Source organism: Durio zibethinus, chromosome 24, assembly GCF_047325235.1.
Source record: "Durio zibethinus cultivar Kanyao isolate XHJ-2024 chromosome 24, ASM4732523v1, whole genome shotgun sequence".
In the NCBI taxonomy this organism is placed as follows: Eukaryota; Viridiplantae; Streptophyta; class Magnoliopsida; order Malvales; family Malvaceae; genus Durio; species Durio zibethinus.
This window is the reverse complement of record NC_143185.1, coordinates 695800-722501: the sequence shown is the minus strand read 5'-3', so window position 1 is coordinate 722501 and position 26702 is coordinate 695800. Positions and strand designations below refer to the sequence as shown.

Genomic DNA, 26702 nt, shown 5'->3' with positions numbered 1-26702 from the left:
AGATATTTCCCCCTTTCTTTTTTTCCATTGCTTATTATTGCATACACGAGAGGACCGGAATACGAGATGTTTCATTTTATTTTACAAAAATGGTACAATAAAACAAGTCCAGGACAGCTGAAACAGATGATAAAATCTCTTGCCAAAGAGAGATCCAAGTGAAATTTCGAAAATAAAAAAAAAATCCCTGTAATATGAAGAATCCTGTAAATGTATATAGTCCCTCTTTATGCAACAGGCGCAGGTTGAACAGCAATCCCAGATGCTACAAAATTGGACAGACTCTCAGAGAGATGCTTGGATGCTTTCTCGTAATTAACAAAACCCATGTACCAGAAATCATGTCCATCCACTGTAACAATCTGGATGTATTTCTCTGATGGATTGTCTCTCATGATTACAGGGTTGATGATGCTAACTTTGCTCAACGGCACCATTACCTGGAATTTTCCAAGCAACTGAATTAGTCCTACTCCCATCGATATAACATACGGGGAAGAAAGGATATACAATTGACAACAGTTTTATTTGTGAAGCTAACTAATAACATGTTAATCACTTTACCTTGTAATAGCTCCAGGCTTCCTGGCCTGAAGGTGCAGTGAATGACAAGGGGCGATCACTGCAGAAAGCTACATGAATACTGGATAGATAAAGAGTTCCAGCAACTGGTCCAGTCGAAGTGGATAAATAGCAGGCGAATGTCTTCTTCAGCTTCTCATTTGAGGAAGTCGCAAATGTTTGCTTGTAAAGAGATTCGAATCCACCTCCTGTTAGTGCTTTTGCTGTCAGGTTCATCTTCCCCCAGGCAGCTCCAGATACAGATGATCCAGTTCTAACTGTTTAAGAAGAATAAAAACAATGTTAACAGGGGTAATTAAAACTAGATTATAGGGAAATCTGAGAGATTCTGAACATACGATTGTGCCAGATATTGTTGGCCATGGTCTCCGCTTTGTGGCTCCAGGAGTTGAAGACTTGAAGCATGGATTCCATAGGGCTATTGCTTGATTTTTCTACAGGGGAGTATTGGAGATATGGATGATGGAAGTATTGAGCCTCGTCACCAGCACCCCACAAGGCTGCCTTCTTGTTGTCTGGATGACATGTGGGAACAGCTGGTGCTCCCATGATATGAGTCCCCCATTTCTCAGAATTGTGATCAGACGGTTGTGGAGGAGGGGGAGGCAATGATGATGATGCAGCTGCAGCTGCAGATTGCACCTGTGGCTGTTTTTCCTGTGCGTTTGTTTGATGGAAAGGGTTTGTGTCTACTTCAGTAGGAGAGGGGATAGAGGGGTAAAGAGGCTGTGATTCTTTGCCGCTGCTATTCATTTTGGTAACAGAGAATTCAATACAGAGTAGACTTCTTTGCGAGGTTTTTGCTTCAAATTTTTAGCTGTGAATATTTCAGGGTTTGAAGGAAATCTTTGGTTATATACGAAAAAGGGTGGAGCCGAGGTGCGCGTATTGGTTGCTTAAAGCCGTTCTAGTCTTCTAGAAATAGATGAAACTTAGATATTTTCTTTTGGGAAGGTAGGCGGGAACTGATCTGGGGGATGTGAAAGCAGAAACTTTGACTTGAGGCAGGGTAGACACGTTCAATGAAATTATCCATCTTGGTTGCTTAGCCGTGTCCCTGTCCCTTCAATTGGCTTGATTACTCGTTAAGCTTCTAGGGATCCAGATCAACATGTGACTGTGCTCATTTGTTTTTTCATTTTTGGCCCATCAACCTTTCAGCTTCCTCTACCAATAAATAAGGGCCATGCAACGCCGTTTGGACCCCGCCAGCCTACAATTGCTGATTATGTAACGCGGTTTTGACTAAACCCCTTTAACCGAAATGATCATTCGTTACCATTATTTGAACCAAATAATAAAACAATCCTGTATTTGAAATTGGGCTACAATAAAATTAAAATAAAATGGCCATTTCGGTTGACCAGTCATTACGGTTCTACAACGGTTCATCACAGGTTATTGATACTCATTGATGATGAAAAACAAAATTTTTCCAGTACGTAGTGACAAATGACAAATCAAAACTTCCTTTTTCCAATCCTTCTGTTATTTTGCTTAGGAGCAGAATTATAAAACGCCAAAACATTTTGGCACGAGACTTTGATCACAAATGTTTGCCATAACAGAACTTTTATTAATAAGCATGCCGTTACTAATAATAAAATTTAATAATTTTATATATAATACGATAATAAAATTAAAAAAAAATTATATGTATTTTTAAAAAATATTTTATGTTTATTCATGTCAATATCAATTTCGACACGATATAATTTGTGTCGAATATATATTAATTCTTTTATATAAAAATATAATATGAATAATATATCTAATTTAATTTTATTACATGAGTACACGTTTAATATATTTTAATATATTTAATATATTTTTTATATTTATTTGAATTTAATATAAATATATAAAATTTATTTTAATTTTTAATTTTTTAATTATGATAATTAATTATTTAATATCATATAAAAATTATTTTAAATATTTAATTATGATATTCATTTAATAATTATTATAATTATTTTTTATATTAATAATAGTCTTATGTATTATTATCTTATTCTTTAATCTTTAATAATTTATAATTTTAAATTTGATATTAAAAATTAATATAGATATGTAATATAAATTAAAATTTAAATATATATATTAAATCCATATTAAAGGAATATTAATTTTTTATTTTTTTAATATGTAAATATTTTTTATATTATTAATATGTCAAATTTATTAAATTATAAATGATATATAATTTATAATTATTTATTATTTTAATAATATTTTTTTATATATTTGTGATAATCATGTCATTCGTATATATCAATGTTATTCGTATTTATTTATGTATATTCATATTATTTATATTTATTCATATTATATTTAAATAAATTAACTATACATATTTTAATCGTATCATATCATAAGTAAAACGTACATTAAACATATCATTTTTATAATTAAGATTTAAATATATTTTTTAATTTGTATTTGTATTTTAATAATTCGTATCATTATACAAGTTAAATACGGTACGAAAACACTGATTGTCATGTCTTACTAAAAGTAATTCAGCACTACCGTCACCAGCGGGGTACCCTTCTGCGCCAGCACCGCCGTCTCTGCCACCTAACGAAGGCTATGCACCGCCGCCACCAGGATATCCATCGTATCCTCAGCCACCACGCCAGCCGTACGAGGGGTAACAAGGGTATTTTGCAAAAGGGTATCCATCACCTCCACGTTACACTCAATATGTACACTGCTATCACATGAGCATTCACCGTTACCGGAATCAATCTGATGTTGGCTGTTTCTCTTTCTTATAAGGCTGGTATGTATTTTGTTTCATGTTCTTATTTTCTTTTGTTATTGATTAATTGCTTTGGCGTTTAAAGGTCTGATTTTTGTTGCTTAATTTGTGGCATTTACAAATCAAAAGTTCAAGCTTTAGTTTTTAGTATTGGATTACGGAACTGGGTGTGCTAAAAGAATTCTGTGATCAAGCTCAAAAGAAACTAGAAAGTTAAAAGGGAAAACTTTAAAAGAGAAAGTAATAAGGAAAATAAAAGTATCGTGATGAAGGTGTCCTTATTTATTGATGCAAGGAATTTGATTTTAGCGTTACAGTAACAGTTGATTCTCTTAGGCTAAGTTGATCTCAGTGTAATCTATCATCTATCTCATCTTACCCCCCCCCCCCCCCCTTTTTTTTTTTTGTATGTAAATTGTTTCATTTCAATTACATCAGCGCTCTCTTGGAAGGTCTTGGGATTTGATGCAGCTTTGTGTATGTTGCATGAGTATTTTTCTTTTATTTGATCCTTTGTTCTTCTGTCTGTTATTCATATTTAAATTGGTAAGTGCATCCTCCAGATAATTTTATTCTTAGATTAGATAAGCATCATAGAGGTATGAATGTAAGTGATGAGATTTATATTTCTCTAGTGAAGCCCATTATCCATGTATTATTTGCCTCTTCTATATGATCAGTTTTATGTAGTAGATTGTCTGCAGAGGTGTAGACCAAACAACTTGAATTGATGAAGGTTAAAAATGACAGTTATGGAGGATATGCGTTGCCATCATGATCTGGACAAGTTGTTTAAGATGTGCTTAAAAAATGCTACTCTAGCGTTCTTGTTAAGGACAAAAACCCACTCTTTGATAGTGTTGCTGCCTAGGAGTTTTTTGGTCTAATTACCACCATGGACATTTTGTGGCAAATTCTTAGAGCCTAAGTTTGAAGACTGCTAATAGGCGTTGGATTGGTAATTCATGCTTGAACATGTGCTTGGCTGTCAGATTATATAATTTCCTAGTGGTTGTTGCTCATTATATATACATTTACTGTTTGTTTAATCCTTTCAGTTATGTTTGAAGTGGTGTTGGGCTTTGATAACACCTAAACTTGAACAATGGTGTCTGGTGGCAATTTTTTGACATTTATTATTACAGACCATATAAATGTTTTAGATGCTTTGTTTGTTATCATATGTGGTTGCTTATTTGATTGCATAATGCATTTTGTATGCGTGCGGTTTGGCTGCTTTATGTTGCTGGTGCATGGTGGAGGAATGCTGCTGCTTCTTATCATGATTCATAAATGATGAATTACATCATTTACGTTTGTGGTTTTTCTGCACTTCGTTGCTACTATTTGGGGGAGACATGCTGCTTCTAAAGTTCTACATGGCATTTTATGAGGGTTGTTACTGTTTTATAAACAGTCATATGCTTGTAATTGGTTCCATACCCATCCGATTTTGTAGTTTGTCTATTCGAACTTTATAAACAGAAGTTGTGCATCGATTATTTGTATCTTTTGCATTGGCTTTCTTCATGCTGATGTTTCTCATGATTCATAGTTCCCTTTTTCTTTCACTTTTCCGTGAAAGATAGCTTTTTGAATCTGCATTGGGAAAGGCTTTCCATATTATTACCTGCTCGACAAACTTTATGCCGCGTCACTGATGGAGACAATGGTATTAAACTCTTGCTTTTAATAAGCAACTTAGAGAATCATGAATCTTAAAATGTTTATCCTCTGCTTTTCAAATCCATGTGTCCAGGATCTTCCCACTACCTGTCTTCCTTTCTTTAGTTTTCTTATGCTATCCTGTCTGTGTTAATCATCAATGGCTCGGCAGCTGCTAATCCTGCCAGAAGCAAATTTTGTAAATATTAATGTAGGAACTTCTAAACTGAGACATGCAGAGGAATATAATTTTGAAGTTCGATCACGGTTCACCTCGAACGACTCTGTCATTCAGTAATCAAATTATGTAATGTAATTTCTCTGCTGGCAAGCTACTTCCATGTTAACATCTATAGAAATTTATGAGTTTTGCAAAAGAAAAATTTGGATTCTGCTGGGGGATATTTAAAATGAAAAGTGCTTGCTCGGAGAAAGTATTTAAGATTGTTTGCAAATATCTCGCCATAGTTCTTGTAGAACTTGACTAAGAATCATCTTGTTACGTCAACTTGAGGCTTTCAAAGAGCTGACTACTATTTGAAATGATTCGAGTCCCATAACCACCTTGGCTCCATCCGCAGATGATGAAGTCATCCTTACTAATGTTCAACAGTTTCATTAACCCAATATGTCCTAATCATGATTGAGGCCGAGTTCACGATGAACTGACCTCTCCACGAGAGCTCCGGCGGTAAATAAAATTGCGGAGATTTCATCTTCCAACAGCCATTCAAAAGTTCTAACTGTTTCTGGACGATTTTTTCTGGAGTCAATCCACCGGCCATGGCATTAAAGTTATCTGCTGCCTGATCCAAATAAAACCCAAGTTTACTGCTGGCAATAATGGTAAATTTAATAGTGGTTGATTCTGGCAAATACTAGAACACATCGATTTATAATATAACCAGGATTACAAATAGCAAATCTCTTGTAAATTAAACAACAGTACCATACAGCTAAAGCGCCAACAAGTTAAGAATTCATAAAAATCAGTTTGTCCTAACAAAGTACAACTAAAATAAGCAGAAAAGACATGGCAGAGCCACAATAATGCACCTACAAAATGCACACAAATGCTGGTGAATCTTTCCTATGCCCGACCAATGTTCGATACAGATACATCTTGTCTACCTTCTGCCTATCATCATGGCTAAATTCCATCTGTTCGCTTTCATTTATGATCTCCACACTCAGCCTTGGCATCTTCTCTGCAAGTGTCTTGCAGCCTCCGAGGGTAACTTCACAGGAGGACATCCAAAGGGATCGCATTGCTTCATACTTTCCCATGTCCTCTAGAAGTGCTGCATTACCAAAGCGGCTTTTCATGATCTCTAGCTTGCGAAGTTTCTTGCAACCATTCAACACATAGAGCATTCCTTCGTCACTGTCACCGGCAAAAGCAATAGACAGCATTTCAAGCTGCTCAGCATACATTCCTATGTAATTAAAAACCTGATCAGTCAGAAGGCCAGTGAGTGATAACCGCTTGAGACCCTTGCAAAAGTGAACAATTGCCCCAAAACCTTCATCCAATGGCTGATTGGTTACAGGGTCACATTTTACAGGGTCAAGGATGCACAATCTAAAACGGATAAAATTCGGGCAGTTCTTGGCTACAGTTATGAGGGCAGCATTGGTCATCTGCTGACAGAAATACAGCAATGAATTGAGCTTAGGACAGCCTTCAGATAAAAGGACCAGACCTTCCTCTGTCATAGCAGCATTTCCAGGCCCAAGGTCAGACGGAAAAACCCTCAATTCCTGCAATTCTTTACATGTTGAAGCTACAACTCCTAGTCCTTTGTCTCCAATACAATCCAGTATCTGCAACATGCATATTGATTATTGTCATTCAATTAATTTAGAAGGACACCTACAACTGGATTGCAAATACTTAATGATCATACCCATAGACGCTGAAGTTTCCTGCAGTGTTGAATCAGCTTTGTGAGCTCATTACCATGAAGGCCTGGGGCATAGCTCAAGTTCAAGAAGGTCAGGTTTCGGCAAATTGGATAAATAGCAGACATGCAATGAGGAGCAACCTCAAAAAACCCTGATAAACTCCTGATTGATTTGCATCTTTGAAAGACTGATTTCAATTTGCTATAGGCCTCAGAAGATGGATCATCTACATAAGACCCAGTTCCCAAGTCCACCAGTTGAGGTGCTTGCATTAATAGTTTTTGGAGGGTATCAAGAGGCACTGCATGGTTTAATCTCAAACTCTTGAGGTTGGGAGATCTTACTACAAGTCTTTCAAGAGCTCCTAAGTTTATTTCTCCTTTGAGGCATGCAAAATTTAGGGTGACAAGAGATGTACAGCTTTCAGGAAAGCAACTAAGCCAATGGCCCCGTTGATCATCAACTTCATTTTCTTGCAAATCCAGCTCCCTAAGAAACCTAGAATCAAATAATAGAAAAGAGAGAGAATGAATTAAAAGCCCACTATTAAATGCTTCGCTATCATATCCCCAAAGACCAAAAGGAAGTCAGAATATCGTGAAACTTGTAGCAATATATCCACCCATTGAAGGAATCGATGAGTGGTTGAATAAATCAAAAGCATATGTATTCAATGAACCATCAAAATTCGGTAGTAGGGTTCCTTGAATAGGCAAGACCTGCAGCAAAGAAGTTGCATAGTACAAATTGCCAAAAAGAAACGTTTGCCAGTTAAGCTGCATGCGGACAATTCAATAATTCAAGCAGCTAACAAAAAGGTAAACAGAAATCTGCAGCATACCAAGTCCAACACCACAAACAACGAACACATATGAGTCGCCAACATAACATAAAACTTGATTCCCATACTTTTTTACTGCCAGATGTAATATTTTTCTACACGCTCTTAACCAGATGTCTATCAAAGATACCCACCATTAACGTGTTATTCCCACGCAATTGCTCCTCTACCAAAAAACCGCTTTCAGGCATAAAATTTCATGAGCACTTGCAAATTGCAATAGAAAACTAGCATAACTGGAAACCTAAAACTCAGTCATAAAGCAAATAGAACACTTAAACAAGTGAATGCCTTGAAATGGTCATAACCCATTAAGCCAAAAAATAAATAAATAAAAAACCACCAAGAATCTCATAAACATCAGGTTATAGCAAAACCCAAATTGAAAAAATCATCAAAAAATCTTACCTACAATTGGCAGCAATAGCAGCAAGACCATCAGTAGTGAAGCCTTCGCAGCTAACAAGAACCAAAGACTTAAAATTCACAAAGGATTTCGAAAGGAACTCAAGGCTCTCATCTGACACCACCATCCTCTTAAGTCTGAGCTCTTCCAATCCGATCCTACTCTTAGCCAAAGCTTCGATCCAAGGATAAACGAAACCTCCCCATTCATGTGGCACCAAATTAAAGTCAGCAAAATGTGGCTTCCCTTTCAAAGTCAGTGACTTCAAACCTGGAAATCTGGCGATCAACCTCTCTGGACTGATGGAATAACAGTTTCCAATGAAAACCCTTTGCCTGCTGTATCTTTCGATTTTGTACCATGATTTGCAAACTAAAGACACTGAGTTCCGGTCTTTGTGAGAAGTAATGAAAAAAAACATGTGCTCTAAAACTTCATCTGGGAAATAATTCATCTTTATTGTTTTTCTACTTACCCACAACATACACAGTTTTTTTTTTTTTTTTTTTTTCCTTTTTTCTCCCGAGAAAACCAGGGAAAAAGAAGGAAAAAAATATGAAGACTTTCCTACCAGAAAAGGCAGAGATCTTGACGAAATCTACAAGAATGAGACCAGATCTGAAGATTTTAACTAATAGCCATAGTGGATAAAAAAAAAAAAAAAAAGAGGAAGCTTTTTCTTTAAAAACCTTCACATCTCTTTCGGGAACCCAAGTGAAAGAGAGTGAAAAGGAACTCGAATTCTCTCGACAAAAAAAGAGAATTTTTTGTAGTGAAAATGAAGGGAAGAAATGGGTTCTCTTCAACGATCATCTTCAAAAATCAAAGAACTATAATTACATTAAAGTTTCAAAGATAAAAATGAAAAGCCATGAAAGAAAAATCCATCGAAATTTTCATAGATCTGAAGAATCTTTAACTTCTATAAGTGGGAAACTCTTATCTGAGAGAAAAATAAAATGGACAGAAACAGAAAACTAGAAACTCTACCTTTCTTCTTTTTTTTTCTCCTTTTTCTATCTCTTAGAAAACCAGTTGGAAAGTGTTGAAGTTCAACTCTGTAAGAAGCGGAAGTTGAGAGAGAGCTGAACTGAAGTAACCATGGTTGGTTTTTCCAACCGTATTCAAAGTTTTTCTAACCGTGGTTATGATCAAGCAGTTGGTATTGTTTTGATGAGAAAATTAAGAGAATCATATCCGTCCAAAAGTGTAGCATGCATGTGTCCTTATCTCTGGTTTTGGAGTCTTACTACAGCAAGCGTAGAGCTTCTATTCACTTTTTTTTTCTACTCTTTCAAACTTTTATCAAATTATTTGTAGATAAAATTCTTTAATTATTTTTTAAAAATTTTAAATTAATAAATTCGAAAACTCGTAAAAATTTTTGGATTAGCGTACTTAAAATTAGATGATTTTATTTAAAGAAAATTGTGATAAAAAAATAGTGTGAAGAAAAAAAGTAGATGTCTCAGCAACCAGTAATGGGGCAGTCAGAAAACAACCCTGCTTTTGAAGCTAATGACGAGAATGCCATTCTTGAGATAAGGCTGTTGTGGTATCAGTCGCGCGAGTATGGGTACTCGCTGTCTGAGTCGAAGACAAATCCATGTGGGGGTACTGTAGTAGCCAAAAGTGACAGATTGATCTTAGACATAGCGATTTGAGTGGTTATTGTAGTTGCTGGCGCTGCTGGGTTTAGTTTACTTCTCAAACTGAACTTGGTTGTGTCTGTAAATTTACTTTTCTTTTTATTACTTCTTTACCATATTGGGATTTTTTTTTTTTTTTTTGGGGTGGGGGTGGGGGTGGGGGAGGGAAGATAAACTAAATCATGGGTTTCTTTTAATGATTAGGAATTGCAGTAAAAAAGAGAAGCAAATGATTTAGACAAAATCTAAGACTGCTTTAAATGCATATACTGGGTTTTTAATTAAATCAAGGAATTAATGCTTCTGCTGTTTGATGTCATGATATTGATGTTTGCTTCCACTGATACGCCTAACTCTGATTGTACATAATAAATTTTTAAGGCATGATTGATTGCATGAGCTATAAAAGAGTTAGGATCTGGTCAGAAGATCCAATCTGTGGCCAAACCTTGAATCCTTCCTATGTATGTGTTATGTGGGGTTTAGCCTAATCGTACAATCTGGATGTATTCTGTTAGGTTAGACTTTTTGACTAAATGCAAAAATATTTTTGGATTGACTTTTATTGAGTGTTTGCCTAATTTTTGTTGACATCTTAATTTACTTAACATTTAATGAAATGAAAGCTTAATTTGATAATAATGCAATGATTCTTCAAAACTTGTCCCTGAAAGCAACTTTATATGCAGGGCTACGAGATCTTGTGTTATTTTCTTTTGAAACAAATTCTAACAATCGATTGAATCCTGTTAAGCAACTTTTTGTAAGCTGCGAAGCATTGATTTCTTATCCAAGTATTAGAAACTTGACCATTTTATCAAATTTGTCATGAATAACTCCCACCAAAGCAATCTCAGATTTTTCAAACATTGATTTTTACCATTGTAACGTGTCTAATTTGCCATCTTCATTCATCAAATCCAATAAAACGATGGCTTGTTAAGTTGTTGAAAATATACATCTATACATGCATGTAACAGTAATACACAAGTAGAGCAAAAAAAGAGAATTTACATGACTAAAGGATAGATTCTTTTATCATTTTTTTTCCTTTTACTTTTTCGGTAAAGAAACAATTTTTAACAACCATGATTCCTCATGGAACTCGTATCATAATTGAAGGGAAAAAAAGCAGGTAAAAAATAACGTGTAAACAGTTAGGGTGTGTTAAAAAAAGATTGATGAGTGATTCTCAGCAGATTAATTCATTAATTAATTAATTAGTGGAAAGAATGTATCTGATATTCCAAGTATGGACAGTAAGGAAGAGTTCTTTGGTAAAAAAAATTACTATATGGAGTTATTAAAATGATTTAAGCAAAGACGTGTTAACTTTCCATGGTTTAGTTGGAGCTTTATCCAATCATTTATCACTTTGACCAAATTCCATAGGCTTAATTATCAACTTTTTTCTTTCCTCCATTATCCTCATAGGAACAAACAAATTATAGCTGGCCTTTAAGTCAAACCGCCTAACCATGAAAAAGGAACTTTGGAGTCCTTATCTTTTGTGGAAATGCATGTTGGCCCACTGACAATAAAACAAAGATCATTTCAAAATATCATCCTAATTTCTTAGTATAAGTCTTCGACTTGCTGATCTACCTTATAGCTAGTAATCTTGCTCTCCATACTAATGAAATTACGGCAAGGACAGTTATTTTGGTGCCCCTTCTAAGAGATGAAAACCTGAAAAATCTCTTGACTAGAAACAAGTGGATGGCTTTGTCACAGTCAAGTTTATAGGAAATAGTATTCCCCTCTGTTCCAAGATCAGCAGGGTATTAGAGCCAAAAGAAACGAGAATAACTCCAATGGTACTGAAGTATGATGCATTCTCCGACTGTAACCTGAAAGAGCCTAGAGTTTTTGGACATTTTCAGTTGTAAGAGTGAGAATATGTGAAATAAAACTTGAAGATTATCCTAAGTCCTGACAAATAAAATTTTGTTACTTTCAATGATATAATAGATCAATTATGTTATCGCAGGAGTGTCCCATTTGTTGCTCCCACACCATTCCATTTCTTGGCAGATTGCCACCCTTGGGCTTGGCTATACTTGCAAGTTAATATTCCATTTACTTTTATTAGTTAGTTTCACTGTGGAAGTCACACTCTAAAATCATGATTGAGACATTTCTTCATTTGAGTGTATAAAGCAACCAATGCATTGATCAGCTAGGAATTTACCAAACCCATTGATAAAAAGAAGTTGCAGTTTAGAAACAAAATCCACCAACCCCTATGGCCCTGTGCCTGTCCAGATAGCACATGTATAGTGCATTTTCTACATTGAATATGGAAAACGATTAGCCTTCTATAAAAGGCATCTGTCATGATATTGATACAAGTAAAACCTTAGGATTCCTTTTGGATAGATTTCTAACATAATTTGAATGAGTGTGATTGAAGTTTCCTTCTTCCATTTGATTCCATATTTCCCAATTTGAGGCATTTCGGTGTCCTCTTAGAAAGCACTAGCACTAATAAGGCTTCATACCTGATTTTCCTTAGGCAGGGTATATATCATCGGAACAGAAATTAATTTCTTTGTCATCGATAAACTATATATTCCTTAGATCAGCGGTGGCACTGGAAATGAGAGAAGATACTTTTAAAAGGATTTAGGATTTCACAGGCAATTCTTCATGTAGGAAAATTTGTTCGTTTGTTGGACATTGAAGAGGGCGGGCATGGATATGCCAGCACTAGAGCATCCCACCTATGATAAAAAGTCTTTGTAGCTGTGTTTGATTTGTTGGTTTTTTGTGGCACGACATAACATGCCTTATAGTGTTGAAAAATGCAAATTGAGTCAAATATTGCTGTGCCCCCCCTCCACCACTTGATCGTGCCACGCGGAAGATGTTCAGTCAGTGGTATTCTTGTAGCATCTGTTTCCCCAATATTTACCTACCACCAGCACTACTACCAAGCTATAAAGGGAAAAAGAGAGATAGAGAGAGGGATTTGGATGCAAAAGCCATTTGAGGGCGGGGTACCAATTTTCCTTACAGTAGTAGGATTAGAATGTAGAAGATGATTCTTTGCCAGACTTAAATTATTCAATGGCCTAACATGGGTCTCAACTCACCTGTATAAGCTATGTATGTTCTATGTTGAACCAGTTTAGTTTTAGCATTATGGCCGGCCAAGCCTCCTCCTTTCCTTTGAAGCTTCAAGAGCGATTTTAGCTTTTGGTGTGAACAAATAGGCAAACAAAACTCGATCCTCTGATAACAAAATGTAAGCATAATTCTTACATTTCAAGATTCATACGTGAATTTAAGTTGAAAGACATCTCGTTTAAGGATTGTCAGTTACAATCTCATTTGTTTCAGAAAAATCTAACCAATTTTTTCTTTCCTTTCAAACTGTTGTTTTCACTTTGGGTAGTTCAGTAGTAGTTCCTAAGGAAAGGGTTGTGGCTGATGACCTGTGTTATCTCCACCCAAAAAGGACAAGGTGGGTTTGGTGTGATTGATATTTCTTTTCAAGATTCCAAAAAATTGAATATTGATTCATCCAAATGCAGAGAATCAAGCAACACTATTGGCTTCTTCTACGAGTAGATAATCCTATGACTTTATGCTTCAAAAAATTTCGAGGTTTTAACATGAAAAAGATGGTAGTGGTACTGATAAAAAGTGATAAGATTAAGAAATATAAGGTACAAGAGTAAAATGTAAATAAAAAATGCTTTTGGATTAAATAAAGAGTTATAGCCTGGCAAAATTTTGTCTGACATTAATGTTACAAATCAACAAGCAACAAATACAAAACAAGCACGATAAATAATCCAATGATAAGATTGTAATTTGTAATTGGAAGAGGGAGTGGTTAGGCCAAAAAGTTTTGGCTAATGACATTAATTGAAGCATGATAAATTATTCAATAAGAGGATTGTAATTTGTTATTGGAAGAGGGAGTGGTTAGGCCAAAAAGTTTGGGCCAATGGAGAATACTATAATTATTGCCCCACTTGCATATAATTAAAAGGAGAATAACATAATTGAAAGTGAAAGCCAAAAGAAAGAAAGAAAGAAAGAAAGATATTCTTTTGAAAGTGGTCATTATCATTTCCATTTTCATATGCTCCTCCCTCCCATCATTTGCAAGATTGCAACCATGTGAAGTACACAAGCTTCATAACCAAAAACAAAGATTATCCAACCAACTCCAAGACCTCAAAACAATTGGGGAATTATCATCACCAAATAAGAGACTTGATTGATTTTCAATGAAGTGAACACTTGGGGGTTGAAATTATTGCATTAACTGTTGGACGAAATTAGGAGCATGATTTCATGCTACAGAGTTGTATGGGATTTAGGAAGGAGAGCTCAAAGGGCATGCGGCATGATAACGCATGAAGATGGACTGTTTGTGGTCCAAAGTGTCAAGGCAACGTATCATTGTTATAAGAGAATGGAGGCTTTAGCTTGAAAGGGAGTTGAAACATAAGAAGATGTCCTTTTAATTGTCTCTGGTGGTGGTGGTCCAATGACAACCAAGACAAAATCCCACATTTTATTTGACGGGATTAATTTGAAATGGGCAACGGCAAGGGGTCGTGGTGGTCTTTGCAAATACTACAAGACCAAAAAAGAAAGGAAAATGAAGGAGAAGGTAAAGGACCATAAAAGGAAAGGTTGATATCGACTTCTCATCTTTTATAAAGGGAGCAAGAAAAGGCAATGGCATTGCATATCCATTCCATTGTTATGGCAGCTGGTCCAAGTTAGAATGGCTTTTTTTTAAAGAAAAAAAAAATCTCTATTTTTAACTAGACTTTTTATGGGGGTTGATAATAGGATTGACAGAGTGGGCTAAGAATGAGCAGACTAAATTCTTGCAAGCCCAAGGGTTGATCTGTATTATGCAGAATAAACTATCTAGGCTATGGAACCAGGGCCCAAGACAATCAATGGACCCTAGTCTAAGGATAATTGGGTGATGGCCCAAATGGCCAGCTAGAAAAGGACTCACTCCTTCAGAACAGTCCAAGCGCTCGTCTTCTACACCTTGCTTGCAAAATGATTGACTAAAATAAATGGAGTAAAACAAGTATTTCCGCTTTTAATTATATCAAGGCATATATGAGCCGTAAATATAATTAAAAGCTAAAATCCCCACATGGATTGGTGCCAAGTGTTAGATAAATCACTCTGAAAGCAGCATCTGATCCGCCACATGCAGCATTTGACAAAAACTTCCGGTTTAACAGTCATGGTTCACACCAGGAGGCGCCACCTCTCTCTTTCTCTCTCACTTGTGCTGGTTCTACGATACGTCTATCTATGTATCCACTGTATTCCGCCCAAGTGGATGAAAAACCAACTTGAGCATAGACAAGATTTTTCCCATCAACCCTGTAGGGTGAAGATGATATTTTTCCAATCCAAAACGTAAATGAGACCATCTTTTAGTTGCATCCCACATTAGGCCAGGGACTACCATGTTCTTTACACAACTCAACCTCGAGTAACCGAACCTCTCAACTTGATCATATTTCAGAAAGCCATAATTAAACAGCTAATTTCTCCCCATTTTTCAATCCCTACCTCTTTTTCAATTAAGGCATTTCAAAAACAATTGAAACATGTAACTAAACCCTAAACCCAAAAAAAAAATCTGAAAAGCTCTGGAGTTTTCAACTTATATATTGTACCATACTTCATAATTGAGTTACAACAGAAAGTTTACCATATAAACTCGTAAACTTAACTAACTCTAATCACTAAGTTCCACCAACTTCCAAATAAACCGCGGAAATACAATCTCCTCCCAAAATTAAGCATTGTTTCCGACATCCTTCCTAATATAAACCCCTGGCTGTACCGCTTGCCGCCTCATCCTCGATGGCAAAATATTATCCAAGTCAACCTCCGCCAACAGATCATCTGATAAATCACCCTCACCCTCTGATTTGTTCCCGCCATCACTCGAATCATCATCATCATCATCATCATCGTCACTATCCTTTTCCTCCTCTATAAAAATCCCCTTCCATTTCCGGTCAACTGCCGCATCTCCGTTCTCCTCCTCCTCGTCATGATCATCGTCATCGTCATCGTCTTCTTCTTCTTCCTCTGCGTCGATTCCGGGTTCTTCATTCTCAGGTATGGATTCAGGGACAGAGGAATCGTTTTTACCAGAAGGTTCGAGGGTTTGATTCTCAAGGGAGTGATTTCCTTCTTTGGCTTGGATTGTTTCGTCTTGGGTTTAGAGTTTTTGGTGGGCAATGCAGGTTCGTGAGGGCTCTCGGTTTCGACCATTGGATTCAAAGCTGGGACTTTTATGTAGGGTTTAGGGGAAGAGACGCCCTCTTTGAAAGAGGGGTTTTGGGTTATTCACTGTCTCCTTTTTTGTGGGATTTTTTACTTCCTTTTCTTGCCAAATATTTTGTATAGCCTTATTTCCAGAACAAAAGAGAAATAAAGAATTTTCCATATAATTTAATTTACATCAACTACAAATTGAAGAATAATGCTTAATTTGAGGGAGTTTATTTTTTATTTAATAAAAAGAAAAAAGAAGAAGGACTTGATGGTAGAAAAAAAGTTGTTTTTAAATAATGCCCATCTTCAAATTGGGTAATCGGATCTCCTGGTGCCCCGAATCTTTTCAAAATGTCCCTTTCTCAATTCCCATCCTCATAATTCTCCATCATTGATTTTTCCTTTTTAGTTCTTCATGTTCTAAGCTGTTATTTCCTTTCCCAAGCTTCAAGTAGAAACGCAAAATAAACTAAAAAAAAATGATAGCAATTCCGTATTTAGCTGCTTTAACCACCTACTTTAGCTATGGACTGCTCTTTGCTTTTGGTCAAATCAGAGATTTTTTTCGCAAATTCATCGACTGCTGCTACACCTCCAATAATCAGGTCTTCTCTTTTTTCCCTTTAAAAATTTCCCATTTTTTCCCTTTATTTTAGCTCGAAATCACGTGTTTAATACTACCCTTTATTCAAAAGCAGGGTTATGCTCCAATCTGCTTAGGACTTGAAGATTTCTATACCCGCCGCTTGTATCACCGTATTCAGGTAATTATTTTTTCCAAAATTTGTTGTTAAATTCGACTTTTTTATTAGTGATTTAAGTTTAATTAAGCATTATTAGCATTATTATTCGGAAAAAATGCAAACTTGTTTTATGAGTAGAAATGAAATGATTAAAGCCAGATTGTAATGTTTGAAATGGCAGGATTGTTTTGGAAGACCCATAGCTAGTGCTCCTGATGCTTGGTTTGATGTGGTTGAACGTTACTCTAATGACAATAATAAGACCTTAAAGTAAGATATATCATTCACAGTTTGATGGTTTGAAAGTGTTAAGGTTTTGTTTTTGTATCAGCTGACTTTGATGTAACTGATTTTTATCTTAATGCAGACGCACTGCGAATATGAGTAGATGTCTTAACTTAGGATCCTACAACTACCTCGGTTTTGCTGCCGCAGATGAATACTGCACACCCCGTGCAATTGAGTCATTGAAGGGATTTTCATCGAGTACTTGTAGTAGCCGGGTGGATGGTGGTGTGTAATTTGCTTGTTAAGATTCTTTTGGTTAGGTGATAGTCTAGCTGAACTTCTTGCTAACCTGATGGCTGATTTTGTTACCAGGCACAACTGTACTGCATAATGAACTGGAGGAGTATGTTGCAAGGTTTGTTGGAAAACCTGCTGCTATAGTTTTTGGTATGGGTTATGTGACAAATTCTGCCATCCTTCCAGCACTAATTGGGAAGGTTTGTATAGTTCATTAATGGGAGTTCTTTCTAAAGGCATGGTATTTGTACAAGTAAATTTGATCATATTCTAATTTCATTCACAGGGGGCCTTGATTATTAGTGACTCTTTGAACCACAACTCCATTGTCAATGGTGCAAGAGGATCTGGAGCAACCATTCGTGTTTTCCAACATGATAGTAAGTATTGATGTTTTATTGCAAGAATAATTCACATCTCATGTGATTATTAGGTAATTGGGGTATCAGGTCTTTTGCAAAGAGTTTTAAGTCTTATATGTGGTAGTGTAGCATATTAATGTGAAGGGATAATGGGTAATGGAGTAATGACTTTTTTGTTGAAAAGGTTTCTTCTATGATTTCGGTCGCTGACTCTTTGTATGTCTTAAGCATGTCTTTGTTCTATGTTGTGCCCACATAGGGCTCATGTTTATATGCTTCAGTTTGTGCATAAGTTTCCCTTATTCTTTATGTTTCTTTCAAATGCAAAGGATTCCATTTGAGAGTTGGATTGGAGGCTTTCCTACTCATGTTTTTTTACTGCTTGATATACAGCACCCTCTCACTTGGAGGAAGTCTTAAGAGAACAAATTGCAGAGGGACAACCTAGGACTCATAGACCATGGAAAAAGATTATGGTTATAGTGGAGGGAATATACAGCATGGAAGGAGAGGTCTGTAAACTTCCTGAGATCATAGCAATTTGCAAAAAGTACAAGGTTGGGCCTAGATAATAGCTTTCATTTTCTATTTTGATACCTTTGTTGAGCTGCATTTCGTGATAAAAGGTTCAAGTTTGGTGGTGTTCTAAATATGCAGTTTTCTAGGAATGTGCTCTGCTGTGGCTGTCAATATTCTCAGGATGATACTTTCCTAATATTTTTTTTGATAAATAATGGTTTAGGTTCAACTCCCACTGTGGTTGAATCAATAAGTTGGAATGTTGATGCTTTCCTAAATTGGCTTTGTTTAATCCAATGGATATACTCTCACAACTAATAGCATGGTGTTTCATTCCGCTCTCATTGCTTTTGTTTTCCCTCTGAAAAAGAAGGTTCATTTGCATAAAGTCTTTTCTCTTTCTCAGCATTTGAGCATTTCATTTCTGTCTTAATTTATTAAATTCTAATGATTCTTCTATCTTTATATTCTGTAATAGGCATATACGTACTTGGATGAGGCCCACAGCATTGGAGCAGTAGGGAAAACTGGAAAAGGTGTTTGTGAGCTCTTAGGAGTTGATACTGCTGATGTGGATATTATGATGGGAACTTTTACAAAGTCATTTGGATCATGTGGAGGCTATATTGCTGGATCCAAGGTTTGTTTCAAAGTCAAAACCATCCTCAGTTAGTATTCCTAATATATTAACCATATTGGATTGGCATTAATCTTGGACCTTATATGCATTATATTGTTATGATACTTTAGCTTAAGTATAATATTCCCCTTAAGGATTAAATTGTTGCATTCATGCAACATGGTGTTAATATGATGGCAGCTACTCATTAAAGATTATATCCCCTTTATTGGCAATATATTTTCTCAAAATTGGACGTTTTGGGTTGAGACTGGCATGTGTTGACTTCTTCTAATGCAATAATGTGTGTAGCAAAACAAGAGAAATACATTCAGGTATAAAGTCTTATGCGTTACATAACACTGCTTTTGCACACAACTTTCTTTTAGCAAGTTTCTCATAAATGCAATATTTTTGCCTATGTTGGTACTTGATCTGGCTTTGCTTCCTACTAATAGCAATCCTGCTACCTCAACATATTAGTAGCATTGCATCTTTCTTCCTTATTCATGCTTCTTTTGTTCAGTATTGTGGGCATATGAAATGAATTTTAAATCTGATTTTCTAATGTTGTTGACATTCACACCATTTCAGGAACTTATTCAATATTTAAAGTACACTTGTCCTGCTCATCTTTATGGAACTTCAGTCTCACCACCTGCTGCTCAACAAATAATATCTTCCATAAAGGTTATTCTTGGGGAGGATGGTTCCAATAGAGGTTGGGATTGTACTTCTCCTTTTGTTCTTGCCTTTTAACCTAAACATTATGGCATCTTAAATTGTCTCCTGCATTAGATTGATTATATTATTCTCAATCTAGGTGCCCAGAAACTTGCACAAATACGTGAGAACAGCAATTTTTTCCGGTCTGAATTGATAAAAATGGGTTTTGAGGTTCTTGGGGATAATGATTCCCCAGTTATGGCAATTATGCTTTACAACCCAGCCAAAATGGCTGCATTCTCACGTGAGTGCCTCAAGCAGAATGTAAGTCCTACCAATCTTGATGCCCTTAATTTTTTATTAATATATGTTCTGTTTGCATTCTTTTTTTTTTTTTCTTTAGTTTTGAATGCCTGACTAAAATCAGATGGGTCGCAGGTGGCCGTTGTGACAGTGACTTTTCCAGCAACACCGTTGCTGTTGGCAAGGGCACGCATATGCGTATCTGCTTCTCATACCAAGGAAGATCTTATTAAAGCCTTGGAGGTAACTTGTAGTATACAAACTCTACCTCCTGGCTTTCCTTGATGTTGTTATTAGTTTTAGTCCTTATACCTGTCATTTGAGAGAGAGAGAAAGACAGACAGATGTACATGTGTTTTGTCAGTTGTTCAAGTTGCAAATTGGTGCACATAGTCAATTTTTGTTCGGGATATTGCTGCTGACTTGGATTGGTCTCTCGTGTTGCAGGTTATCGATCAGGTTGGTGATCTTGTGGGTGTAAAATATTTCCCTGCAGAACCAGAGAAACAGCAGCAAGAAGAAAGGATGAAATTGGAATGAGAAATGAGAACCTTGATCTAGCAACAAGAAAAGAGGGTATGGAGAAGCTGGAGTAAAAAGGGCTATCGTTTTATTATTGCCTTGGTATGATGGATATATGGTTTCCTTTCGATTTATCACAGTTTCTGTACAATTAAGGGGTTCATACCTTGCTCCAAGAGAGCCTGTCTGTTCATACATAGTGGAGTCTAGCAATCCTTTTTATCTTATGTTTTGATAATTTGTACAAAAGCATTTGTATTTTGTTGTTTTGTACGCTGACTCTGTAATGTTTTGAAGCTATCATGATGTTGGGTTGGGTCTTTTTCTCTCTTATGTTGCTGACTGCTCGCAGTGTCCCTAAGCTGGGGGTTGGGACTGGGAGGACTAATCATCTAAAGAACATAAATGAGCAGAGAAAAGCTAGTTTGGCTCCATTATAATCAATTCATCAGCTTGGGCAGAACTAGTGTTCAAGTCAAGCTTAAGCATTTTCTTCAAAAGTCACCTCCTTTGAAAATGCCTAAATTCAAAAAAAAAAAAGAAAAAGGGGCCACCCCCAATCATAGTTAATATCATGGTAATTTGTAAGCAGACACAAGATTTAGAAGAAGCTCGGAGTTTTCCATGCTAAACAAAAAAGTTCTTAAACATATCATAGTATTTGTTCCACTCAATTAATTGTTACTTTAAAAATAAACTTAATTGATAGTATATACTTATATTTCATTTGGTTGGTTGGTATTTTAAATTTTTTTTAACTATTTGTTTCTTGTTCTAAGTTTATTTTATATTATTATTCAAAAAAAGTATTTTATATTATTTTTTTAATTTTAATTTTCATTTTTATTGAGAAAAGGTATAAAACACAAACGAAAGGAATTTAAGTAATTTCAAATTTTATACTGGTGTGGCAGTGTATATATATATATATATATAAAATTAAAGTTTCCATGTCACATTAATGGTATTTATTGGTCAGTTTGTTTAATTTTAATTTGATAGGATACTTGATTGAGTTGGTCGGATGGGCTAAAAATTGCAGTACTCAATTTAAGTTCAAGTTCAAAGTTCGATGAATTTGAGTAGTGATTAATAATATATTAGTACTTATAAATTTTTTTAAATTTAATTTAATTATTATTAAGTTAAGTTTAAATTTAAATAATTTAATTTATCGGTAAAATTGAATTTAAATATTTTTATATTCGGTTCAAATAATTTATAATTTTAATCAAATTTTATATTTTAATATATTTAATTATTTTAATTAATAAAATATTTTAAATTTAAATATAAATAATTAAAATTTTATCAAATATAAAAATTAAATTTATTTTTATATATTAATCAAATTTAATCGAATGAATTTAAATAATTAAATTTTTATCTTAAATTAAACTTGAATAAAAAAATAAAATTTGATTAAATTAAAATTTAAATTTAAATCTCAAATTTATAATCAAATTCAAACTTAAAATTATATTAAAATTATATTGATTTGAACTCGATTTATTATAACCGTATTTCAGACTAATCGGTAAAAGCAGCACCAATCGTGAGGCCAAAGGAACTTGCTTTAATTGACTGCAACATTGTTCTTGTAGATCTTCAGATCAATAAATACCACAAGCCCATTTGCATGGCAGCCACCTGGCAATACAAACTCAGCAATTAGAAAAAAGAATACCCATCACACCATTCTTCTAATTATTTATCAATCCACGCACTTGCATCACTATTACCGTTGATTTCTCAAACATGTCAAATTGCTGATTCCATTTATGTCTACCTTTCAACTCAAGACATTCCAACTCCCACTACGCAAACTTGCTTTGCCCAACCCAAGGAGGAGAAGCTCAGAGCGGTTCACGTTTCCCAGTTTCAATTTCAAAAAAACCACTTGATTTGGTAAACAAAGAGAGAGAGAGAGAGAGAGAGAGAGAGAGAGGGTGGTTTTATTTCACTTCCCATTAATTACAAGCCCATAGGCCATTGATTTCTGTTGCAAAACCATGCATGCAGAAATTTTGCGACACTTGGAATCTCGCCACCTTCCACTCGTCAGCCATTTCTTGGGTGTGCCTTCCCATTTCTCAACATTAACTTTTACCCTCAACTATGGTTAGTTTCCCTTTTAGGTTCTTTCTCTATCAACCCTTCGCAAAATTACACACCCAGGAATCCACATTGCACATTTGTCACCAAAACCCAAAACTTAGCTTTGTTTTTCTCTTATACTGTTATCAATCAAAACCCAGCTTGAACCCATCAAAGTTTATCCAGTGTTGTTATCAGAGTGAGAACATTTTTTTTATTATTCAGAATGGGAACAAAAGATCTAAAAGCAAAGCATGAATGTGAGATGAACAAATGTCACAAGAACCAGGCAATATGTATTCACCAAAACCTTGCTAAAAATAGCAAAAATAAAGGGCTACCTTTCTCTTTAACCCAGAACCTCCATTTCGTGATTGCCGAGCGTCCATCACCGGGTCGTTTCGATCTGCACAGCCAGAGAGAAGCACTCTCTCTCACAGAAATCTAAAGCCTTTTTTTCTTTGCTTTCCTTTCTATTTTTGTTCAGCCAATTGAGCTTAGGCCCAAAAAACCCTGATGATGGCTGCAGCTACTCCTAGTGTTCATAAGAAACCCGAGGCCTTTGCTTTGTTGGCAGGTGTTGAGGGTGTCACTGTGGAAGGGGACAACACCCATCAAATCTCGGGTAGATCCGGGTTGAGCCGTGACCTTGTCGCTGCTGTGCCAAGCTTTGGTGTTAACAGGAAGAAAAGGATGGCTAGACAAAGGAGATCATCTTCCACCATCAAACTTCTCTCTTTTACTAACTCCTCCAGTAGCTCGCACGTGCCATCGTCCACTCTACCCGGACGTGTGAGTTTTCTCTTTCTTAGCATTTCTCAATCTTTTAGTTCAGAGTTTTCAAAACAAAAAATTTTTCATTGCTCAAAATATCAGCTAAATTCAAGTGAATTTTTTCATGTTGGGGCTCTCAATAGAGTAAGAGGGATGTTATAGTCATAGAAATGAATTATGAATTTTACATAGTTTATACATTAAAATCGATTTTAAAATATAAATATTCACGTTATTTTTAATTTATAAAATAAAATCGTAAGACCACGTCGAGAAATGCTTGTGGACCGTAAGAAGGGGTTGACCCTCTTCATTTCTGAGGTGTGAACTTGGCTACTGTTATTATTATTATTTTTTAAAATTTTGGTTTGCCTAAATATCTTAGGCCTTTTTTAATCCGTCAGTTGCTCCTGCTTGGGCTAAATGTAATACTAATAACAGATCTATGCAAATGCTTGAGATTTTGAGACTACTAGTATTTTTTTCTTTCTTTATTTTTTTTCCATTGCTATATATACTTGTCAATCTAGCTATAAATAACCATATAAATTCATTTTTTCCAGCAAAAAAAATGAAGTTTTGTTGTCTTGTTATATAAATAAGTATATATGCTACCTCTCAGAAGAGAACTATAAAGTTCCATCAGCCGTGAGCATAGAACATCTCAGAGAAAATCATGGTCTATAGACAAAGGAGGTGCTTCTTTTATAAGTATGGCAACAAAATGTAATTTAATTTAGGGCTCTTTGTCTCAAAACTTAATAGACATTTGACCTTTTTATATATTAAAAAAAAAAAAAAACCCTAGCTTAAGGGATTAGAGAAAGAATTTTATGTTATTTTTCATCTTACAATTAACGGATATATAAAATCTCGTAACGTAAGATTATATAATTACTTGAATCGCAATCATTTTATTATTATTATTTTTTATATTAAATATTTGTGGAGATCTCAGATACACATATTAGTAACAAATTGCCACCTCAAATATGGAGTATAGTAGGAAACTATACTATTTCAATTGCCTAATAATTTCGTCAAATAATGTGTCAAGACTCCCATTCTCACATGTATTTGTTCGTTTCTTTTTTTTTTTTTTTTTTTTTTTTTAGGGGGGGGGGGGGGTGGGGATATTGCAATGTGGTCACCCTATCTTGTTGCATCATTATTGTCTCATAGATATAGTGAATTTTGGATTCTGCTATCTGAATGGTTCTATATTAGTATTTAGTGATAATTTTGCTGACCTCAGAACAATCTTGTTCTTTAGGTTATTGATCCAAAGAGATTGAGATTTCTTTTCCAGAAGGAACTTAAGAACAGTGACGTAAGCTCTCTCAGAAGAATGATACTCCCAAAGGTTTCAATTTATATATTACTTTTACATTTTTTTGTTTTTCTTTCTTTGAACTCTTATGATGCTTAAAACGTTGCCAGACCCTGTAATAATTTATCCGAATTGTTCATGGAAATTAAATTCTGAATAATACTCCTTTTTTATTATTGGATCAGAGAGCAGCAGAGGCTCACTTACCTGTCCTTGAGTCCAAAGAGGGGATTCTTATCAGCATGGATGACTTGGATGGCCTGCATGCGTGGAGCTTCAAGTATAGGTAAGTTCTCTAATTGATCCCTTCTATGTGTTGGCAAGATTACAATGGGAAACTTGATCACCAATAATTAATAAGGCTTGCTTCATGTGGATGGAATTCCATCTGGTTGGATGAACATCCAGCACAATAATTATATTTTATTTTCATCCTTAAATTTGTAGTATGATAAACTTTTTTTTTTGTTTTTGTTGCCTGCTTTGTAAGCAGGTTTTGGCCTAATAACAATAGCCGTATGTATGTACTGGAAAATACTGGTAAACACATCGTCCCCTAGCTCATAATTTTTCCCTTCCATTTTATGCTTGGAAAGATTTTGGTTGTCAAACCATGATTCATTATTGCTGCGATGAATTTTCTCAGGGGAATTTGTTGACACACACGGATTACAACTTGGGGATTTCATCATGGTGTATCAAGATAGTCAAAATCAAAATTATGTATGATTTGCCAATCTGGTTTTTAGATTTGTATCATTAACTTCTCAACTCTTGATTGCTACCATTAGTCTCTCATTAATTTCAGGTAATCCAGGCTAAGAAGGCCTCTGATCAAGATGTATATACAGACATAGCTAGAAATGGCGTGAATGACATTTCTCTCCATGATTATGAGGTTAGTAAATCCAGCTCCTCCTACTATTATTATTATCCCACGATGGACGATGGTGGCATGTCATTTATCTATGACACGACCTTCTCAAATGACTCTCCACTTGATTTCCTGGGTGGATCGATGACCAACAACTATTCAAGGATGGGATCCCTGGAAAGCTTTGGGTCGGTTGAAAACTTGTCCCTTGATGAGTTTTATCAAGTTTAATTAATTACAATATTATTGGTACTGTTATTTTGTTAAACAAAATTAGCTGGCACTGCAAACTTCAATTTCGTCTTCAAGTTTTCTACTTTTGCATCAAAATCTCAGCAGATATAGTCCAATGAAAATAATAATAATAATAAATAAACAAGTGAAAGAAGTTGTAGGTATTCCTATCCTGTGTTTCTTTTGACATGGACATGACTATATCTACTACTAATCTCTCCGATTTGTATAATATATTTACTAATTCTGAATCAAATACTCGGCACATCTATCAAGATATATATGCAACATCGATCAAAGGATCTCCAACATGAGTTAAATGCTTAACCTTTCCTTTCAATCAATCTGGAGTTTATTGGCTCTATTGGGTTTTACTTATATAGCAGAAACATATATATCAGATGAAACAAACAAAAAAAGAAAGCAATACATTTGTTGTCTTAGCTAGCAGCAGGCATGGAGAAATGAGAATTAAGCCTCATCCATTGGATCATCCTTGTTGACTGTTGTTTTATGGCCGTGATGGGATTGGGAAGGGACGAAAGCCTGCCTGCCTGCGGTCACAGTGCAGCTAGCTAGTGCAAAAAATAAGAATCACCCTGCAACCTCTCTGTTCCATCAATGGCAGCTAAACAGCTATTTAGGTAACCGATAATGGTCATGAATTTGGTCTAATTTGTTAATTCTAAGTACTTAACACAAGTAATGAAAACTATAATTAATTAATGGATATTATTTGTCCCTACGGATGCAAGAGGCTAAGCAATTGATTGTAGTAAGGATGAAATATATATATATATATATATATATATATTTTATAAATAACAAATATATATACAAAAAAAAAAAAAAATTCAATCTTAGTTTAAAAATAAAACATTACAAGTATAATGTTTAACGAAACAAACAATACTAGTGCTCAGATTTTAATTTTTTATGAGTAACCATCCAATATTTAAACGGTTAATATTTTATTTTATTATTATGAACATTATATATACGCTCCAAAAAAATACAGCTGGTCTTCACATTAGAATTAC

At 35.1% G+C, this 26702-nt stretch overlaps 5 protein-coding genes and 1 long non-coding RNA gene across 7 annotated transcripts; 3 read left to right on the top strand and 3 right to left on the bottom strand.

Moving 5' to 3' along the window:
- Positions 1–51: 51 nt before the first annotated feature.
- LOC111316515 (GEM-like protein 5) lies at positions 52–1485 on the bottom strand. The gene is made up of 3 exons (XM_022918465.2): positions 921–1485; positions 565–839; positions 52–440 (listed from the first exon to the last, which is right to left on the bottom strand). Exons 1-3 carry the CDS (start codon positions 1333–1335, stop codon positions 228–230), a joined length of 903 nt encoding a protein of 300 aa, XP_022774200.1. The 5' UTR covers positions 1336–1485; the 3' UTR covers positions 52–227.
- A 1547-nt stretch (positions 1486–3032) lies between these two features.
- LOC149511780 (uncharacterized) lies at positions 3033–4967 on the top strand. The gene is made up of 2 exons (XR_016333366.1): positions 3033–3367; positions 4097–4967. It is a non-coding gene; the product is annotated as an uncharacterized LOC149511780 (long non-coding RNA).
- A 920-nt stretch (positions 4968–5887) lies between these two features.
- LOC111316514 (protein AUXIN SIGNALING F-BOX 2-like) lies at positions 5888–9196 on the bottom strand. The gene is made up of 3 exons (XM_022918464.2): positions 8166–9196; positions 6919–7414; positions 5888–6835 (listed from the first exon to the last, which is right to left on the bottom strand). The coding sequence occupies exons 1-3, from the start codon at positions 8645–8647 to the stop codon at positions 6068–6070; spliced, it is 1746 nt and encodes a 581-aa protein (XP_022774199.1). The 5' UTR covers positions 8648–9196; the 3' UTR covers positions 5888–6067.
- Positions 9197–15460: 6264 nt separating this feature from the next.
- On the bottom strand, positions 15461–16038 carry LOC111317298 (uncharacterized; the record flags this gene model as incomplete). The annotated part of the gene is made up of 1 exon (XM_022919766.2): positions 15461–16038. A coding segment is annotated over one exon (432 nt), but the record flags the coding sequence as incomplete, so codon positions are not given.
- A 25-nt stretch (positions 16039–16063) lies between these two features.
- LOC111316513 (long chain base biosynthesis protein 2a-like) lies at positions 16064–20674 on the top strand. 2 transcript variants are annotated; one of them, XM_089753729.1, is made up of 12 exons: positions 16064–16699; positions 16793–16858; positions 17019–17107; positions 17205–17350; positions 17438–17562; positions 17649–17742; positions 18118–18236; positions 18722–18883; positions 19457–19583; positions 19686–19852; positions 19967–20074; positions 20279–20674. In XM_089753729.1, exons 1-12 carry the CDS (start codon positions 16574–16576, stop codon positions 20369–20371), a joined length of 1422 nt encoding a protein of 473 aa, XP_089609855.1. In that variant the 5' UTR covers positions 16064–16573; the 3' UTR covers positions 20372–20674. The 2 variants fall into 2 exon arrangements, with proteins under 2 accessions (XP_089609855.1, XP_022774198.1); XM_022918463.2 differs by having other exon boundaries at positions 16455–16699; positions 18118–18281.
- A 2134-nt stretch (positions 20675–22808) lies between these two features.
- LOC111315876 (B3 domain-containing transcription factor FUS3-like) lies at positions 22809–26419 on the top strand. Its single transcript, XM_022917889.2, has 6 exons — positions 22809–23242; positions 24498–24587; positions 24740–24840; positions 25048–25094; positions 25201–25277; positions 25363–26419. Exons 1-6 carry the CDS (start codon positions 22967–22969, stop codon positions 25657–25659), a joined length of 888 nt encoding a protein of 295 aa, XP_022773624.1. The 5' UTR covers positions 22809–22966; the 3' UTR covers positions 25660–26419.
- Positions 26420–26702: the final 283 nt, after the last annotated feature.

Bases quoted from the DNA above. Each gene is read 5' to 3' on its own strand.
- LOC111316515 (XM_022918465.2), bottom strand. From the start codon at position 1,335: ATGAATAGCAGCGGCAAAGAATCACAGCCTCTTTACCCCTCTATCCCC. The intron at 840-920 runs GTATGTTCAGAA...CTTCTTAAACAG, and splicing joins CAACAATATCTGGCACAATC to TTAGAACTGGATCATCTGTA. The intron at 441-564 runs GTAAAGTGATTA...GGAAAATTCCAG, and splicing joins AAGCCTGGAGCTATTACAAG to GTAATGGTGCCGTTGAGCAA.
- LOC111316514 (XM_022918464.2), bottom strand. From the start codon at position 8,647: ATGTTGTGGGTAAGTAGAAAAACAATAAAGATGAATTATTTCCCAGAT. The intron at 7,415-8,165 runs GTAAGATTTTTT...ATTTGATTCTAG, and splicing joins GCTATTGCTGCCAATTGTAG to GTTTCTTAGGGAGCTGGATT. The intron at 6,836-6,918 runs GTATGATCATTA...TGCATGTTGCAG, and splicing joins GGAAACTTCAGCGTCTATGG to ATACTGGATTGTATTGGAGA.
- LOC111316513 (XM_022918463.2), top strand. From the start codon at position 16,574: ATGATAGCAATTCCGTATTTAGCTGCTTTAACCACCTACTTTAGCTAT. The intron at 17,563-17,648 runs GTTTGTATAGTT...TTTCATTCACAG, and splicing joins TTCCAGCACTAATTGGGAAG to GGGGCCTTGATTATTAGTGA. The intron at 17,743-18,117 runs GTAAGTATTGAT...CTTGATATACAG, and splicing joins TCGTGTTTTCCAACATGATA to CACCCTCTCACTTGGAGGAA.
- LOC111315876 (XM_022917889.2), top strand. From the start codon at position 22,967: ATGATGGCTGCAGCTACTCCTAGTGTTCATAAGAAACCCGAGGCCTTT. The intron at 23,243-24,497 runs GTGAGTTTTCTC...CTTGTTCTTTAG, and splicing joins CGTCCACTCTACCCGGACGT to GTTATTGATCCAAAGAGATT. The intron at 24,841-25,047 runs GTAAGTTCTCTA...CTTTGTAAGCAG, and splicing joins GCGTGGAGCTTCAAGTATAG to GTTTTGGCCTAATAACAATA.